The sequence below is a fragment of the Leguminivora glycinivorella genome, chromosome 20 (genome assembly GCF_023078275.1).
Source record: "Leguminivora glycinivorella isolate SPB_JAAS2020 chromosome 20, LegGlyc_1.1, whole genome shotgun sequence".
NCBI classification, from domain to species: domain Eukaryota; kingdom Metazoa; phylum Arthropoda; class Insecta; order Lepidoptera; family Tortricidae; genus Leguminivora; species Leguminivora glycinivorella.
This window is the reverse complement of record NC_062990.1, coordinates 624,146-641,499: the sequence shown is the minus strand read 5'-3', so window position 1 is coordinate 641,499 and position 17,354 is coordinate 624,146. Positions and strand designations below refer to the sequence as shown.

Here is a 17,354-nt window from a genome sequence, read left to right as displayed (position 1 = left end):
CATACACACGCGACGGCTCCGTACCATGTGTCGTATTAGGCTCCATAGGTGCCCAGGGGTCCAGCCCAATATCACTGTATACAATATCTATAGTATATTTAATATTACTGTACCTACAGCTTAGCAATTTGGCATCATCGTGTCAATAGGCGTTGTTTTCCTCGCGAGTTAGGTTAGGTCCCATAGGCGCCCAGAACGTCAGTCTAGTATCACTAAAATAAACTACTCACTCTATAGCCCTACAGTGGGACACCGTAGGCACCACATACACAGGCGCCGTCTCTGTCGCATGGGTGGTGTTAGGTCCCATAGGCGCCCAAGGATCGTGTCCACCCGCTACAGTTATCACGCCGTCCGGTAGATGGCGCCCGGCGAATAAGGCGTTCGTGCGCCATACGCCAGAGGCGAGCAATTGCTCGTCGAAACTGAAACATTAACGGTTTAACCCTTTAATAGGGCACTGATCTCAAAAAAGACCACCCAGTATGATTATCTTTTTTTTCCTGTACAGAATTTTTAGGACTACAGGATGGCGATGAGGTTTGAATTTTCGATTTTTGTCCGTTAAAGGGTTAAAGGTATAAGCAATCCATACTAATATTATAAATGGGAAAGTAAGTGTGTCTGTTTGTTTGTCCGTCTTTCACGGCAAAACGGAGCGACGAATTGACGTAATGTTTTAAGTGTAGATAGTTGAAGGGCTGGAGAGAGCGACATAGGCTGGAGTGAGTGAAGCCGCGGGCAATAGCTAGAAAGTAAATAGGTATTGATTCTATAAGTAGAAGTGTTATGATTTATTATTATGGATGGACGATTTTATCGCCAAGACAGGTGGTATGGTTTCCTAATAAGTCCCTGCGAATCTCACGGCCTATTTCTGTATAGGTAGATATTCCATTCCATATAATGCATAAGTATAATCATCATCAGGGTCATTCCGCGGCAAGAGTAACATGAATCACGATTTGATGGCATGTTCCATTTATTCACGACGTAAGTGCAAGTGATAATCTATCTCTAAATAAGTGTTACTTTCCCGATATATGCATAGATCCTTTCATTTGCAGCTGTAGTCTAAATAAACAGTCAATGAAGTCGTGACTCACGTTACTTTTACGTGGATTCACCATCATCGGGTAAGGCAGCTATACCCTGCCTATGGTTTATCTAGATATGCCAATCGAGGCTATATTTTTAAATGTGTGATGATTGATTTGTTAGTTGATGGTGACGGTATTAGCTATATCCACTGTTATACTCACTATGAAGAGGAGAAGTCTTTGCACATCTGATGGAAGTACTCCAAAGGAACCGTGTTGAGGAAGGACCGTAGTGAACAGTGGTCCGTAGTGAATAATGACACAGGTCTGGTAGCAGTCCCTGCTGTAATTGTATACTCACTATTAAGAGAAAAAATCTTTGCACATCTGATGGAAGTACTCCAGAGGAACCGTGTTGAGGAAGGACAGGCAGTGAACAGTGGTAGTCTAATAATGACACAGGTCTGCTAGCAGTTCCTGCTGTAATTGTGTACTCACTATGAAGAGAAGAAGTCTTTGCACATCTGATGGAAGTACTCCAGAGGAACCGTGTTGAGGAAAGGCTGGTAGTTACTGGTGGTTGTCGGGTACCAGCCGTATTCCACGCAAGTCTGGTACGTCCAGAGTCGCACTGGAACAGAACGCGATAAAATAATTTAAGTAGGCATATAAAGTGAGTTAAGTGAGACGTTATTTGAAGGTTACCAATTGCTTTTCAGCGAAAAATATCCCTGGAGGAAAATAAAATCCCAGCGGAGGAAAATAAGGGTCTGGTCCTGAAGTTAATGGAAATTTTTCCCTCCTATAAATGGTACGCCGCTTTAATGCACCTAGTAGGTTTTGCCATGAACGCGTCACATTATTCGATCCTATATTTGATGTAAGACCGATATCATTTATAATAAAGGCGCCTCTTTAAAATTCTCTAGACATCCTTCCTACATCCGATATCGGATCGGATAATGTGAAAACGCTCAACTGCCTCCGATAAATTTAAAATAAATGCTTAATGAAATAAAACTATGGAAACCGATTATACCAAGCAATCAGTTTTTAGAAGTCTTAGCTATCGCTAAGATCATCATAATATTCTTAGTGAAGTGTAGTGATGTGTGAGTTGCGGAAACTTTCCAAAAAAATCTTAAATTTCTTGAAAAATTCACGAAACTTTCACGAAAAATAAAGAGAATTTAAATTTATGAAATGGAAAGTTTCTATCCATACAGTTGTCCATAAAAAGTATGAAAAGTTTCCGAAGTTTTACTATGTGAAAATTTCAGAATTTTGGAAACTTTCCGTCGGCGCATCAGTAGTGAAGTGTAGGTATAAATTATGCACGTACTGGTTTCAGAGAATCCTGAGGGTAGTAGTGACTAGAGAGTAGGTAAGTGACACGAATAGCAGCAGGTTTAAGGTGCACCGAAGCCTGCAGATTGCGGCTGCGACACTCACGGAACACAAGATATATTTACCTAAATTAATACGGCAGTAATTAAGTAAATAAATAATAGTTTAAAATTTACTGAAAATACCCACAGACGTGTTAAAATTAATATCGTTGAAGCATGATACCGCTCTCAAGTAGATTTTACCGTAATTCTACATGTTTGTTTACTCCGATCACTTGAGTGAACATCTTGCACAGAGTCAGATGTAAATTAACGTAGCCCGTCTTCAAATACATACCCAGGTGAAGCATAATTTATAAGGCCCGGTGGGTAACATTCAAAAATAGTAGTTGCACTATTTGACTTTCTTAAAGACGTGAGGCTAAAATGCCATTTCTCGTTGCAATATCACAACACATAGACAAGGTAACAGATAGAACAAGGCTTGTAGCCAAAATTACAATCATTAACGCTCTGTGGAGTGTGGTGAACGCAATTGTGAGTGTCGCACCTGTGGTATTCCAATAAATGGCGGTGTACTGGCAACACTCAGTTGCTGTCAAGATGGCACCAAGTGTGTGAGGTCGGAGAATGCCGTACAGAGAAATAGTTGTTTTATTTATTACAGAACTCCTCCTTTTGATATAATATATTAAAAGAGGACAGTACAGCACTTATTACTTATATGTCGTTCTCGGTAACTTATGGTAATTTACCAGATTTGTATAAGGATTATTTGGAAGTAAACTTTCTCTATACAAATCGGGTAAATGGCCAAGAACGGCGCATCGCTATAGATAGAGAGAGTTATCTATGATGTACGTGTACGCTGACCCACTTATAAAAGATAGCTTACGGCAATGATCTTCTACTATGATAACCTTAAGTTTGCCTATTGCTTATGATTTTACTAAAATTAGTCTAGACAGCAAATTGGTAACAACATCAAACATAACATAACTTTATTACAAACTAGCTTTTTCCCGCGGCTTCGCTTGCGTTAAATTCGAAAATTGCGGTATGTTTCATACAAACGTCCACCCCCCGTTTTAGAGAAGTGGGGGGGTTAGAAAGAGACAAAAGCCTATGTCACTGTCCATCCCTTCAACTATCTCCACTTCAAAAATCATGTTAATTCATCGCTCCGGTTTGCCGTGAAAGACGGACAAACAAACAGACACACACTTTCCCATTTATAATATTATTGGGAGGCATACGTCTTGTTTACTCTGCAATATTATAATGTGGTTTGTACATTCTAATTTTGGATTCAACGAACATGTTTACATAGTCTTCTAATAAGTTAAAAACTAACTTGAAATTTTTGGACTGTAATGCAATAGGATTAATAATTATTAATACAAGGGTTTATAAATTATTCACTTATTTCTGGATATCGCTCTTTAGCGATAAGACCGCCTGTTGTTTACCTTTGTTCGTGTTGCTTCTTTATTTTGTATTGTTGCATTCAAGGTACTTATGCAATAAAGAGTATTTGTATTGTATTGATATCGGCGACTGTGGGATATGGGTTCGATTGTGGGGTGGGCGATGGGCTAGTAACTTGTCATTGAAATATCAACATTTCGCTTTCTTTCTAACTGACTGTGCTATTGCTCCCAGTTTCGTTATGAAATGAGTAAACTATGTTCAGTATGCCAAATAAATATTTTTCCCCTCACCAGCTCGGAAACACGTGTTTTGTCCTTTAATACCAGCGGGTAAAAACGCATTTTATCCACTAGTGGGTAAAGTAATTTGACCTTGAATAAAGTCAAATTAACTGCTTTAAAATGGATAAAAGTAGGTGAATATAGTAATAAATATGATTTACCACCTGTGGAACTACTGGAAGCAGTGATAAACGCATTTTTTGCGTTGTAGTTTCCTCGCTATAGTGAGGGGAAAAGTTATGTGTTACACTCGGGTGCAAATGTATTTTACTTCTCGTGTGTTAAAAACCTCGCAAGTTCAGGATTCTATTCTCGAACCACTCGCTTCGCTCGTGGTTCAACTATAGAATCCTTTCACTTGCTCGTTTCTCAATTCCACACTCGGCGTTAAAATACAACTTTGCCCCCTTGTATAACAAATAACTATTCTATTCTATTCTATATGTAACTTTTGTGGAATATACTGTGTGTTTCGTCGCTTGTATCGCACGTGTGTAGTCCATATTTCAGGCGTACAAATTAACACTGAATCTACAATGCCGAACCCCCCCCCCCGCCCCCCCACCTTACCCCCAAGCTGCCTACTACTAGTGCCGAAATTATTGCGTAGGCCTCTGCAATCATTGGAGCGAGCTTACCGAGTATTCCTACGTAGCTAACTACTAACTGTGAGAATATATCTATGATATAAATACACCTATGCTAGGAAAGTTACTGTTTTTACCTATTCATCTTCTTAAAAACAAATAAATAAATAAATATTGGGGGAAACCTTACACATATCAACCTAGCTCTAAACTAAGCAAAGCTTGTACTATGGGTGCTAGGCGACGAACTTATATAGATAAATACATACTTATATACATAAATCCATGACTCAGATTGAAATAAATAAATGTTCAGTTCAGTTCAGTTTTTAAAATTAAATGGCTTCAGTCCATTGGGACTATTTCGCCAGTGTCAAGGTGATATGAGCTAATATTAGTAATTTTTGTACGGTAAGTACGACATTGTACGGTGGCTTAGCACTTGTAAATTGATAGCTAGATTTTACAAGAGCACGTGGACTACCGGCCGTTTACGACAAAAAAGAGGCTAAACGCGTTTCGAGAACAATTCTTCATCAGCTTCTCACTACACCATTAGTTTACTGCATAATACGCTATCAATATTACACTTTAAACAACATTAATGAGTAAAAGAAAAATAAATTATTCACGACACGAAACCGCTATGATGGCGTCCCAACCGGAAGTCTAAATAAATGTTGTTAACAGTATTAGAAAGACAACAACATTTATTTATTTCAATCTACCCACAAACAAAAAATAATCACGAAAAACCTCTATACAAACGAATGCCTATACAAGCATTAATTTTTCAATTCACCAAGTAAATCATACCCCAGTACTCTCAAGTGTAAAGCCAACAAACAAACCGAACAACAGAAACATCCAAATTATTCGGTTTAGCGAGAACTTTTATTTATTCAGTCAGAAGTTTAATGGTTCGGAATTTTGGAGTTTGAAACACGTTCATATTTGGGTGGGATGTAATTTCTGATTAAGGTAAAATATTTTCGTTGTGGTATATGTATATGTGGTATATTTACGTCTTTTGGACAATCTAGGTTTGATCCAGGTAGGTAGAGTTTTTAACCCCCGACGCAAAAACGACAGGGTGTTATAAGTTTCACATGTCTGTCTGTCTGTGGCATCGTAGCTACCGAACGTATGAACCGAATCAGATTTAATTTGTTTTTGTTTGAAAGCTGAGTTAGTCGGGAGTGTTCTTAGCTATGTTTCATGCAAATTGGTCCTCCATGTAGGGGTTTTTTTTTCAAAATTTAAATTTTGTGGTTAGGTTTTTGTTTCTTTATTTAATTATAATATTTGAGGCCGTTATAAACAGGTGTGTAAAATTATTAGTGTGTAGATATAGACGTAAACATGGGAAATATTTATCCAACATCACATAAACATGAAATTCTTACAAACAGTGAAAAAGTGTAACTATATTTGATAAAATAAAATAATAAACTTAAATTTAGATTTAAGTCTGCTTAAGCATCTAAGAAAATTAGAGATTACACGTGAGATTAAAATAATAATATTCATATTTGTTAAATACCTACCTACCTAAATAACTTTCAAAGACATTATATACTTAACTATATTATTTGATCAACAATATCAAATTGTAATCTCAATTATTGATATAACTAAACCAATCACATCAATGTACATCAATAATTAACAACGTATTTATTGTTACCATAATACCTCGTATTGTTATATCTCGTATTGTTACCAATTACCTATAATGACTTCCCTATATTCTGACAAAATGATTTCCTCTATTTGTTCAGCCAGAACGAATAATTAAATCCTCGTATTTGCTTTAAGCCTACTATAAATTTAATGAAATCTCATTGTCGCGTCCTATTTACGTAGTTACAATCGCCCCGCTTACAGAGGCTGAGGGGAAGGATTAGTTCAACCGCTCAATAAATCTGAACGCCTACCCTCAGGAGGCCTGATTTCAAATTGAAAATTAAACAACAACAACAACACAACGTTATCGTAGGGTAGATCCTTTGGGTAAGGCTGCACCGTCATTGAAAAATATTTTTTCAGGTGTTTTTTTCCCCGGCACTAGTTCGCAAAGTAAGTACAACTTATTATTTAGTACCTACATTTCTTAGACTTTTATGGAACTGTTCTCCGAAAAACATGCTTGAAAATATATTTTTTTCAGTACAGATGGTGATTTTTGCCCGCACTAGTGCGGAAAGTGGCTCATTTCTTGTCAGGTCGAAACTCCAGAGAGCCACCTGGACTGGAAATCATCGTACGATACACGTGCGAAGAAAGATTCGTAACTTATGTGCATTTAAAACGGTATACGGTAAAAAGTGTCTTGAATATGAGATTTTCTCGCATGGACGTCGTGTGATCGATTTATATAGTTGCCATACAAATTTTACTGTCACTACGATATTCGATAAAATCTCCTACACAATATACGGGAAAAATTATCCGGTTTCCAAGCATTCTTACATGTTACTTATATTGGTTTGACACTGAGCCGCGTTCACAATGGCAATAACAAGTCAGTGCACAACGAATGGTGGTCAACAAATTAATTCAACTCACCGTCACACGGGCTAGCTTTAATTATTACTGTAAACTAGTCAAATTAGTTTACACGACGCCATTGTGATGGCAAATTGATATTAAACACAAAATAATTATGACTTTAATTATGATATGCGAGAATTAAGCTTTATTAAATGTACCGGCTTATTTATTTGTCAATTCAATCAACTATTTACCCTTGGATAAAATCCATTTGTTTATATGAAAACATTTACACCAAATATGTAATCTAAGGTTAAGAGTAAAACTGAATAAGTAGCTTAAATCTAAAATAGGCCACATCAATTCAGCGACATTTCCTCGCTATATGCAATTATTTACTATATAAACAACTCGCTCAATGTTTAGTCTTTGGACAAGTCAATACCATTAGGAAATTCGCTGCTGAAGTTTAAAAAAGTAACGATTAGGATAGGACTTTTAAACTTTTATAAAAGTTTACATAATAAGGAAGTTAGTTTTGGTGCATATCTTCACCACATATCCACCACAAAGAGATTATAACCATAAAAAACTCATAGTAGCTTTATATATACGAGTACTTTTAGCATAACTTTATATATACGAGTACTTTTAATGATATAAAGTTAAATATCCAATTTTAAAACATAACATAAAAGATAAATACCTATTATATCGCAGTGAACTACACTTTTTTGAACCAAAATCCGCGTCGGCGAAATTGAACTGTCAAAATATTAAGAACGTTCTTTATTTCAAAATGTAGCATAATAAGTTGCCAAGCAAGGCTGCAATTTATTCATTTTCTCGCAAAATATTAATATTTCTCGTGAAAATGCCTTCTGCAGATCAATCTTTTACCTTAAACCACTATAACATGACCCCTGATTTTTCTATACAGTTTTAAAGTTAGTGGTTCAAAATATCTTGGTTTTTAAGTAAAAATGCATGGCTCGCGAATTTTTCAATATTGACGGACAAAACGAAAACAAGGATTGCATTTTATAAAGCGCAATACTGTGTTAAGCGATTCTGTTCAGTATTTAAAAGGGGACAAAGAGTGTTTTTGAGTTTGATGAATATTTTATCGGTTTAGTATAGTGTTTCTAGGTTATTGGGTGTCTGAGCGATATTGCTTGTAGTTTACTTTGTTTGGAGCCGGATTTTTAATCAGTCTTTCCAAAGCGTTCGTTTGAGATTTATAAATTCGTAAAGTGCGCCCGAAAACTTAAATACCTGGAGGTGTAGGCACTGGTCCCACCGCAAGCTAGTAAACTATGAGCTATCGGCTATAAAAAACGAACAAAAGATAATCACTCCCGTGTAAATAAAAGAGACACGGCGATCGGTTTATAGTTACTCGCCCAGCGATGAGCTATCAATATCACCGTGTCTCTTTTATTTGTACGGCAGTGCTTATCTTTTGTTCGTTTTTATAGTCGATAGCACATAGCTTACTAGCTCGCGGTGGGACCAGTGCCTTAGCCAACAAAGACCGGCCTTTTTTAATATTTATTACAAAAAAGGGTACTTTACATCTCAATCAGTGCAGTCGTGCTAAGCGGGCTACGTAATGAAAATAGGCAAAGCTCAAAAATTTAATGGAACACGTCTGCCAAATGATCTGTAGGTTAGGACAGCCACTGAGTAGGGTACATACTACATACAACAAGTTATAAAGCTGTCAAAAGATGGTGGAGTGGCGTTAGAATTTTTATTTTAAATGGGTCAATGTAGGTACTAGGTACCTACCAGTGGCGGCTGGTGAAAATTTCTGCTAGGCAACACCAAAGCCAAAAGAAACCTACCTTAACATTAGGTACTTTTTTACTAGTAATCAGTTTTAGGCAAGCTGGTGGGAATTGGCTTGTATGGACCAGTCGTTGCTTGTACCTACTAGACAGACTGTTTAGGGTGGGTAGTTGGGTACTACAAATCTATAAAGCTGTTCTTGTATGAATCTGCATGTTTATAGTCTGCTTGAATAAAGTGTGTTGTTTCTGGTATGGTGCACTTATTTAATTGTGTTGTTTGTAATTAAAAAACGGTATGATTGCCAGGTTGTTAAGACGATACAGGAGGGGTCAATTCTCCATACAAGCGCTCTCGACTATTTCCTTCCTGGTTTTGGAAGATAGAGGAATGATTTTTTCAACACAGATTATTATTATTTTATCTGTGTCGGACCGTTTTTATTTTTTTGATCCAATCAAAAATTTCCAAAAACGGCCTTTTTCATTATGGCCGAAAAAAAGGTGTGATACTCAAGTTGATTGGTAACAATTAGCAAAAAAAACTAAACGGTCCGACACAGTTTCTTCAGATTCTCAAATTTCGTTACGATTGATTAAATTTTGAAGGAGGAAACAGTCGAGAGCGGAACCTCGATTTAATAGTTATTTGTTATACAAGGGGGCAAAGTTGTATTTTAACGCCGAGTGTGGAATTGAAAAACGAGCAAGTGAAAGGATTCTATAGTTGAACCACGAGCGAAGCGAGTGGTTCGAGAATAGAATCCTGAACTTGGCGAGTTTTTTAACACACGAGAAGTAAAATACATTTGCACCCGAGTGTAACACAAAACTTTTCCCCTCACTATAGCGAGGAAAGTACAACGCAAAAAACGCGTTTATCACTGCTTCCAGTAGTTCCACAGGTGGTAAATCATCGTCATCAGTAGATTCACTCACTTTTACCAATTTTAACACTTTCGCTACCAAGAACCCGACTGTCGGGCACACCGCTCGTAGAAGCGTAGCCGATTACATGGGGAAACCCGTATGTAGCGAAAATGTCGTAGCGCCGCGTAGAGCCCGGTTTCGAAAGCAGAAAAAATGACTATATTCAAGGTCAAATTACTTTACCCACTAGTGGATAAAATGCGTTTTTACCCGCTGGTATTAAAGGACAAAACACGTGTTTCCGAGCTAGTGAGGGGAAAAAGATTTTTTCGCAATATCTTTTAACTGAGTTGTTCTTAATGGACATTTTTTTCCATAAATCAAGTTAATAAAATAACACTGGTATAGTTAACTAAACTTCCCAAATTAAAAGGGGGGCTACTTTCCATTTTAGCATTTTCACTCCTGTAGCGTCTTAATGTGATGGTTTACTCACTGACGGACTCCGGGGCATCATAGCTAGTATTCGTGTGTTGTTCTACGATTACTGAGTAACGAGTCTCGATGCAGGGCTGCGTCAACGGTTGGCTGGTGATCCAGTTGGCTAGGCGCTGGACTGGATCATCTGTACAAAAACGTATTTTAAGGAACCTACTAAATTATCCCTATAAGGTACAGCGGGGTAAATCTCGACTGGAGGGCAATTGTAACTAATCCATTTTTTCCATTATTACACTATGGTGTTGAGTTCTACATGTAACCACTGAACACGCCTACCATATTGTTAGAAATGAAACACATGCGCTCGCGTTGAAGCCATTTAATGCACTGACTATACTAATTGTACAGGAGCGAAAGAGACAATGCGAACTAACCTAACATCCCTCCACCATAAATCCTTAATACTATTTATAGTTAATTCTAGGTATATTCCTAAGTCGAGCGTCTGGCGCCGCGGCGACAGCGCCCTCTGGCGGCCGCGTAGACGTCGACGCTCGTTGCGCTTGGGGAACGCGAGACAATGCGAACTAACCTAACACATATATAACCGGTGGACACTATTTAATAATGCACACATTGTAAAACATGGATAAAATGGACCAGTTACATTTCAAAAAAAAAACAACACAAACAAACAAACATTTGCCCCCCAGTCGAAATTTGCCCCGCTGTACCTTAGATAAATTATTTACCAAAACTCGTTCCGGCTTTTAAAAATTCACTTAACCATTGAAACTTATTTTGGTAGGACGTCATACGTAACTACTTATCATGATGAGCTACCTACTACTGCACTAGAATGAAGTAAAAAGTACATTATAGCGCACTGAATACTATATTTATTAGCTGTCTGATATTCTGATCTGACTACTTGCTAACAGGAAGACAGTATTTTAGTGACCCGCAAACTTAGTAACTTATTTGGCTCCGCGATTCAAAGACGATCTTGGTTTCCAAAACGAGAACACGCCATTTATTCCTGGTTCCTGCCCATTTTTGGGCTTGAGCTGACGCAGTTGGTCTTCCCAGGTACACCCTCTTAGCAGCCCGATCCTCTCCTATCTTAGTGGTGGCAAAACCATCGAAGTCTAGGTGATGTATGATGTGTGACGTTGACCAATGCCCAGTCATGTGCATGTAAGCAGGTGACCGGGGATTTGTCAACCAGCACACTCTACCCAAGCCTGTATGACAGTTTACAACAACAGCATATAAGTGGTAGTAGCTCTTTCGACACTTCTCTAAAATGTATACCTAAGCCTAATGTTATTATGTACTGTGATGAAATTGGAAGCGATATGAGCTCATTTCTAAACTTTTACTTAAAGGGACTTAGTACAATCAACCATTGTTTGCCTCATAGTAGTTTTGAAAATATTTTAAAACAAATTTTAAATGACAGTGATATTCATTCTCAGACGACACTGCTTATCTTTATGGGAAATAGGGGCAATGTGAACAAAAATAATTTGGTCAAATACTTTGAACAGTTAAACTCAATGGCAGTGCATAAAATTATTTTTTTCACATTCCCCTACTGTTCCCAAATGTCAGAGGCAGAAAATAACACTAGACATAAGTTAAATATAGCTTTATATAATCTTTGTACATATAGTAGTAAGGTTAGCATAATTGACACTAACAAATTTGTTAGTAAATACCATATGCCTATGGTATTTTTGACTAAAGGTAATTGTTACCTTTCAAATTATTACAAAAGACAAATAGCATTATCGCTATCCTATTTACTTGACATTTCTGCCAAAAATTTGGCAGACAATTCTGCTCCTATTGAGCAGCAAAGTATGAACTTGGAATTGGTTCCAGTCATAACCAATGATTTAAACTAGCTTTTAAGACAAAAGATTCTGTCTCTGGCAATCTAGACTTAAGTAAATATAAGGAAAAAAACTGTAAGCAAGGGAAGTATATCCACCTGGTGCATCAAAATATTCAATGTATTAGAGGTAAAGATTTACAAATTGAACTTTTTATGAAGGATTTTTATATAGATATTTTATGTATTACTGAACACTGGTTAAAAAATAATGAATTAATGCCTCAATTTATTAATCACCAGGTAGGAAGTTCGTTCACCAGGCATAGTTCCATACATGGTGGGTCGTTAATTATAATAAATAATCAGTTAAAATTTAAGGAACGCAAGGATATTGTGTCCATGTCTGTTGAACGGACTATAGAACTAAGTGCAGTAGAATTGGAGCAATTTATTGTTGTGTGCGTGTATAGGCCGCCATTAAGTAATTTTGAATTATTTGAAAGCATAATGGAATCTGTGCTACTGAAAATATCGCCTTCCAGCAAGAAATTACTTATTTGCGGCGACTTTAATGTAAATATTTTAGAAAATTCGACATTAAGTTGTAGGCTGTTGAATTTTTTCAAATCATGTAATCTGAACCACATTTTTATGGAGCCTACTAGAGTGACTGCTACTAGTGCAACCTGTATAGATAATATTTTCACAGATATTTTTCCTATTACAAAAAATGTAATCAGCAATTTAGAGTCCGACCATTTAGGTCAATTAATGGTATTTGAAGCTGCTAGGAAAAATACCTTGAAAAAACAGATAACTTTTGTACCAGTAACCTCGGACCGCGTGGAAAGAATGAAACAGAGTTTAGTTCAGGCGCTACCCGTTCTGTCTCCAAACATGAGTCCTAATGATATGTATAATTCATTCTTTCACACATATATGGAAAATTATAATACGATATTTACAACAAAAACGGTCACGGTTAGTGATGCATCAGTTTTTAGTGAGTGGGCAACTGCAGAGTTACATCAACGAAGACGTGCATTGTATGCCTTGTATGAGGAACGGCGGTTTAATACGAGTGATGAATTTGAAGAACATGTCAAACAATTTTCGAAACAGTTTAAATTAGATTGTCATACCGCTAAACGTAATTATTTAAGCAAGAAAATTAAAAGTAGTTCCGATATAATTAAAGCAACGTGGAAAGTAATTAACGTGGAGACTGGTCGATCAAAGCAAAGAACAAATGAACTGAAATTAAAAATTGATGGCAAAATTGTAGATTCCAATTTAGAAGTAGCAACAGAATTTGAAAAGTTCTTCACTGATATACCAGTTTCCACAACTAGGCACTTAAATTCATCACCTGCATCTGCCGTTACATTGTTAGAAGATAATGTCACAGAATGTAGTAGAGACCTTGTATTTGAACATGTTAGTACCTCAGATATAATTAAGGCATTTCAATCAATTAATGTTAAAAAAACTTGTGACCTTTGGGGAGTCTCTGTCCATGGTGTTAAATCTTTAATAGAAATTGTAGCGCCTGACTTGGTAGTTATCTTTAATAACAGTGTTGATTGTGGTGAGTTTCCTGATCTTATGAAACACAGTAAAGTCATTCCATTATTTAAATCTGGTAGCACATCCGACCCCACTAATTTTAGACCGATATCAGTGTTACCGACATTCAGCAAAATTTTTGAAAAGTTAGTGTTATTTCAGCTATTGCAACATTTTAACATCAATAATCTAATGCACAATAAACAATTTGGTTTTACACGGGGTCGCTCAACAACCGACGCTGGTGTTGAGCTAATCAAACAGATTTTCGATGCCTGGGAGGAGTCACAGGATGCCTTGGGTATCTTCTGTGATTTATCTAAGGCTTTCGATTGCGTCTGTCATGAAACACTGATCAGGAAATTGCACTACTATGGAGTGAGAGGATCGGCACTGAATTTAGTCAAATCTTACTTACACGATAGAATACAAAGGGTCGACGTGAATGGACAGCGCTCACCGGGGTCACTAGTCTCTATGGGTGTACCGCAGGGATCAATATTGGGGCCTTTCCTGTTCCTTATCTACATTAATGACCTGCCATATCTTGTAAAGACCCACCATGATATAGTATTGTTTGCAGATGATACTTCCCTTATTTTCAAAGTCAAACGTCAGCAACAAACTTGTGAAAATGTAAACAATGCTATTTCCGAAGTAGTTAATTGGTTTAGTGTTAATAACTTATTGTTAAATGAGAAAAAGACTAAATGTATTAAGTTTGTAACGAGTAATGCTAAAAATGAACAAGCAAGTGTCGTTGTGAAGGATGAGGAATTGGAACTGGTAGATAGTACAGTTTTTCTTGGCATAACTTTAGATTCTAAACTTCAGTGGGGTCCCCATATTGCTACCCTCTCGAATAGACTGAGCTCTGCAGCATTTGCAGTGAGCAAGATCCGTCAGTTAGCAGACGTGGAAACAGCTCGATTAGTTTATTTTAGTTACTTTCACAGCATTATGTCATATGGTATTTTACTATGGGGCAGTGCTTCAGAGATAAATACCATATTTGTTCTGCAGAAGAGGGCTATTCGAGCAATATACAAAATGAACCATAGAGACTCACTTAGAGATAAGTTTAAGGACATTAATATAATGACAGTGCATTGTCAATATATTTATGAGAATATTATGTATGTACATAAAAACATTTGTAAATTTAAGAAAAACTGTGATGTACATAATATAAACACTAGAAATAAGCATAAGCTTGCAGTGCCCTTCACTCGGCTCCATAAAATTAAAAAATCATTCATGGGTAATTGTGTAAGATTTTATAACAAACTTCCTAATGCCATCACTGAACTGTCTTTTAATCGATTTAAACATTATGTAAAGCGTATACTGATCTCTAAAGCCTACTATAGCACACAAGACTACATGAATGATGAAACACTGTGGGATACAAGTATTGCTGAAAACCATTAATTATATAGCTTATTAATGATGATATTGATAATTCAATGTATTTTTACACAATTTTTTTGACATTTAGAATTTATTCTAGAAGTTTTTATACTAGTATTTTTTTATACAATTTAAATTGATATCATTTTATTAAATCAATGTAGTTTTAAAACAATATTGTTTATTGCACCAATAAATTGCTCTGATATTTAGAATAAGATGAATATTGTACACTGTTGACAATTTAAAAGTGCTTATTGTAAGCCTATTTGAATAAAGAATATTTTGATTTTGATTTTTTTGATTTTATTTTTTACGCGGGTGGGACCACAAACGTCGAAAATTGGTAGAATTTGTGCATGGCTTACCAACAGACGAGTCAGTTAGGACAGCACAAGCTTCAGGGATGTCTCCAGGAGTGGCGTATTGCACCAGATCCGCGAAGGTTTCGGTGATGCCGAACCAGAAGAATGTGGCCATGTCCAGGGGAGTAGTCTGGATTGTGGAACATGTGCTGTGGATTAGGGAAAACATTTTATTTAGAGATAAAATAGTTGTAATACGGAGAATCGCTGTTAGAAAACCTGTTTTCTATTGTGAGCGTCCATAATACTGGACCTCCTTTTTATTTTTTTCTAGACCTGATACATTGATTGTGGCATGTCATATCGTGTTTGGATTTAAGAATGAAGTAAATGATAACATATTCAAAACCGCATTCAAGGAACTCAGTGTATACAGACTTCTAAAGGGTCGTGTACGCGCAAGTAACACCTCTGGAGTTGAAAACGTTCAGTCAGGCCGACGTCACTCGCTCGCGTTAAGTACCTAGCTAGCAGTTGCCTCAAGGTAACAAGTGACCGAGCGGCGCCACGCGCCCGCCTGTGTAGTCGCGTGGCACGTACCTACTATTCCTCTGAGTTTTACTTTATAACTTAAATATTAGTATTAGTTAAATAAAGAGGTAGGTATTTATCGTTTTGCGGGCAAGTGAAGGACCTGTTACGTTAGTAAATGATTAGGGCAAGTGAAGGATCTGTTAGTTAGTAAATTATTAATATTCTGTGGTTCAAGTAACTGCTTACCATTAGCCATTAGGCAAGCCGTATACTTGTTTTCTACCAAATTCACAAAAGCACCAAAGTAAAACAAAGACGTAGGCAATGGAAACTCGGTATTAATAAACACCTTATTTTAAACAAGAGACAATCAGGTTTAAAATAGAATTGTATCTATTTTAGACTCTATTATTTTCACTTCTTATATTGTGTTGTTGATGAAAAGGTTGAAAGAAATAGGATTGGATTACAGGGACAGAAAGATAATATATGAACTATACCGACAACAAGAAACGATAATAGAAATAGGAGATGAAATTGGAAAAGCTAAAATAAAGCAGGGGGTTAGACAGGGCTGCTCATTGTCGCCACTCATATTTAATGTATTTATTGAAGCCGCTATATTGAAAGTATTGGATTCCGCTAAAGATCTTGGTATCAAGATAAATGGAGAGAGAATAGTATTTGTTAGATTTGCTGATGATATAGCAGCCTTAGCCGATAACAGTAAAGAATTAGAGATATTAGTAAATTTAATGGACAACACATTTCGAGAATTTGGATTAAAAATTAATAACAATAAAACTAAGTTTATGATAGCCTCTAAGCAAGAAAATGTAAAGGCTGAACTAAAAATAGGCGGTACAAAAATAGAACAGGTCAAGAACTTCAAATATTTGGGAAGTATCATAACAGGAAACTCAAGATGTACTACAGATATAAGATCAAGAATTGCGATAGCCAAGCAGACATACTATAAGAAAAAAACCCTATTTAGATCAGGAATAGCATTAAACCTACGAAAGAGATTTATGAAGACATTTGTATGGGCCATAGCATTATATGCAAGCGAGACATGGACGCTAAGAAAGAGAGATGAAGAATACCTGCAAGCCTTTGAGATGTGGTGTTGGCGAAGGATGGAAGGGATCAAATGGACAGAAAGAGTAACCAATGAAGCAGTCCTAAATAGAGTGAAGGAAAAGAGGACCTTATTGAATATTATTAAAGATAGGAGAGGAAAGATGATAGGCCACCTGCTACGACACGACCATTTCATCACAAACATAATAGAAGGGAAATTAAATGGAAGGAGAGGAAGGGGAAGGCCAAGAAAGAGTTATATGAGCCAAGTAAAGGAACATGTAAGGGCCGTGTCGTACCAGGACACTAAAAGGCTGGCTTCGGATCGACCAAA

The 17,354-nt window shown here is 36.8% G+C and overlaps 1 protein-coding gene across 1 annotated transcript in view; it reads right to left on the bottom strand.

Annotated features, from left to right (window-relative positions):
• Nucleotides 1-17,354, bottom strand: part of LOC125236895 (putative serine protease K12H4.7) — a 30,258-nt gene that overhangs the window by 1,282 nt on the left and 11,622 nt on the right. Inside the window, exons 5-8 of the mRNA XM_048143812.1 lie at nucleotides 15,467-15,612; nucleotides 10,338-10,466; nucleotides 1,539-1,671; nucleotides 231-425 (exon numbers count right to left, since the gene is read on the bottom strand). Coding sequence (XP_047999769.1) covers nucleotides 231-425; nucleotides 1,539-1,671; nucleotides 10,338-10,466; nucleotides 15,467-15,612 — 603 coding nt within the window. The remainder of the gene's footprint in view (nucleotides 1-230; nucleotides 426-1,538; nucleotides 1,672-10,337; nucleotides 10,467-15,466; nucleotides 15,613-17,354) is intronic.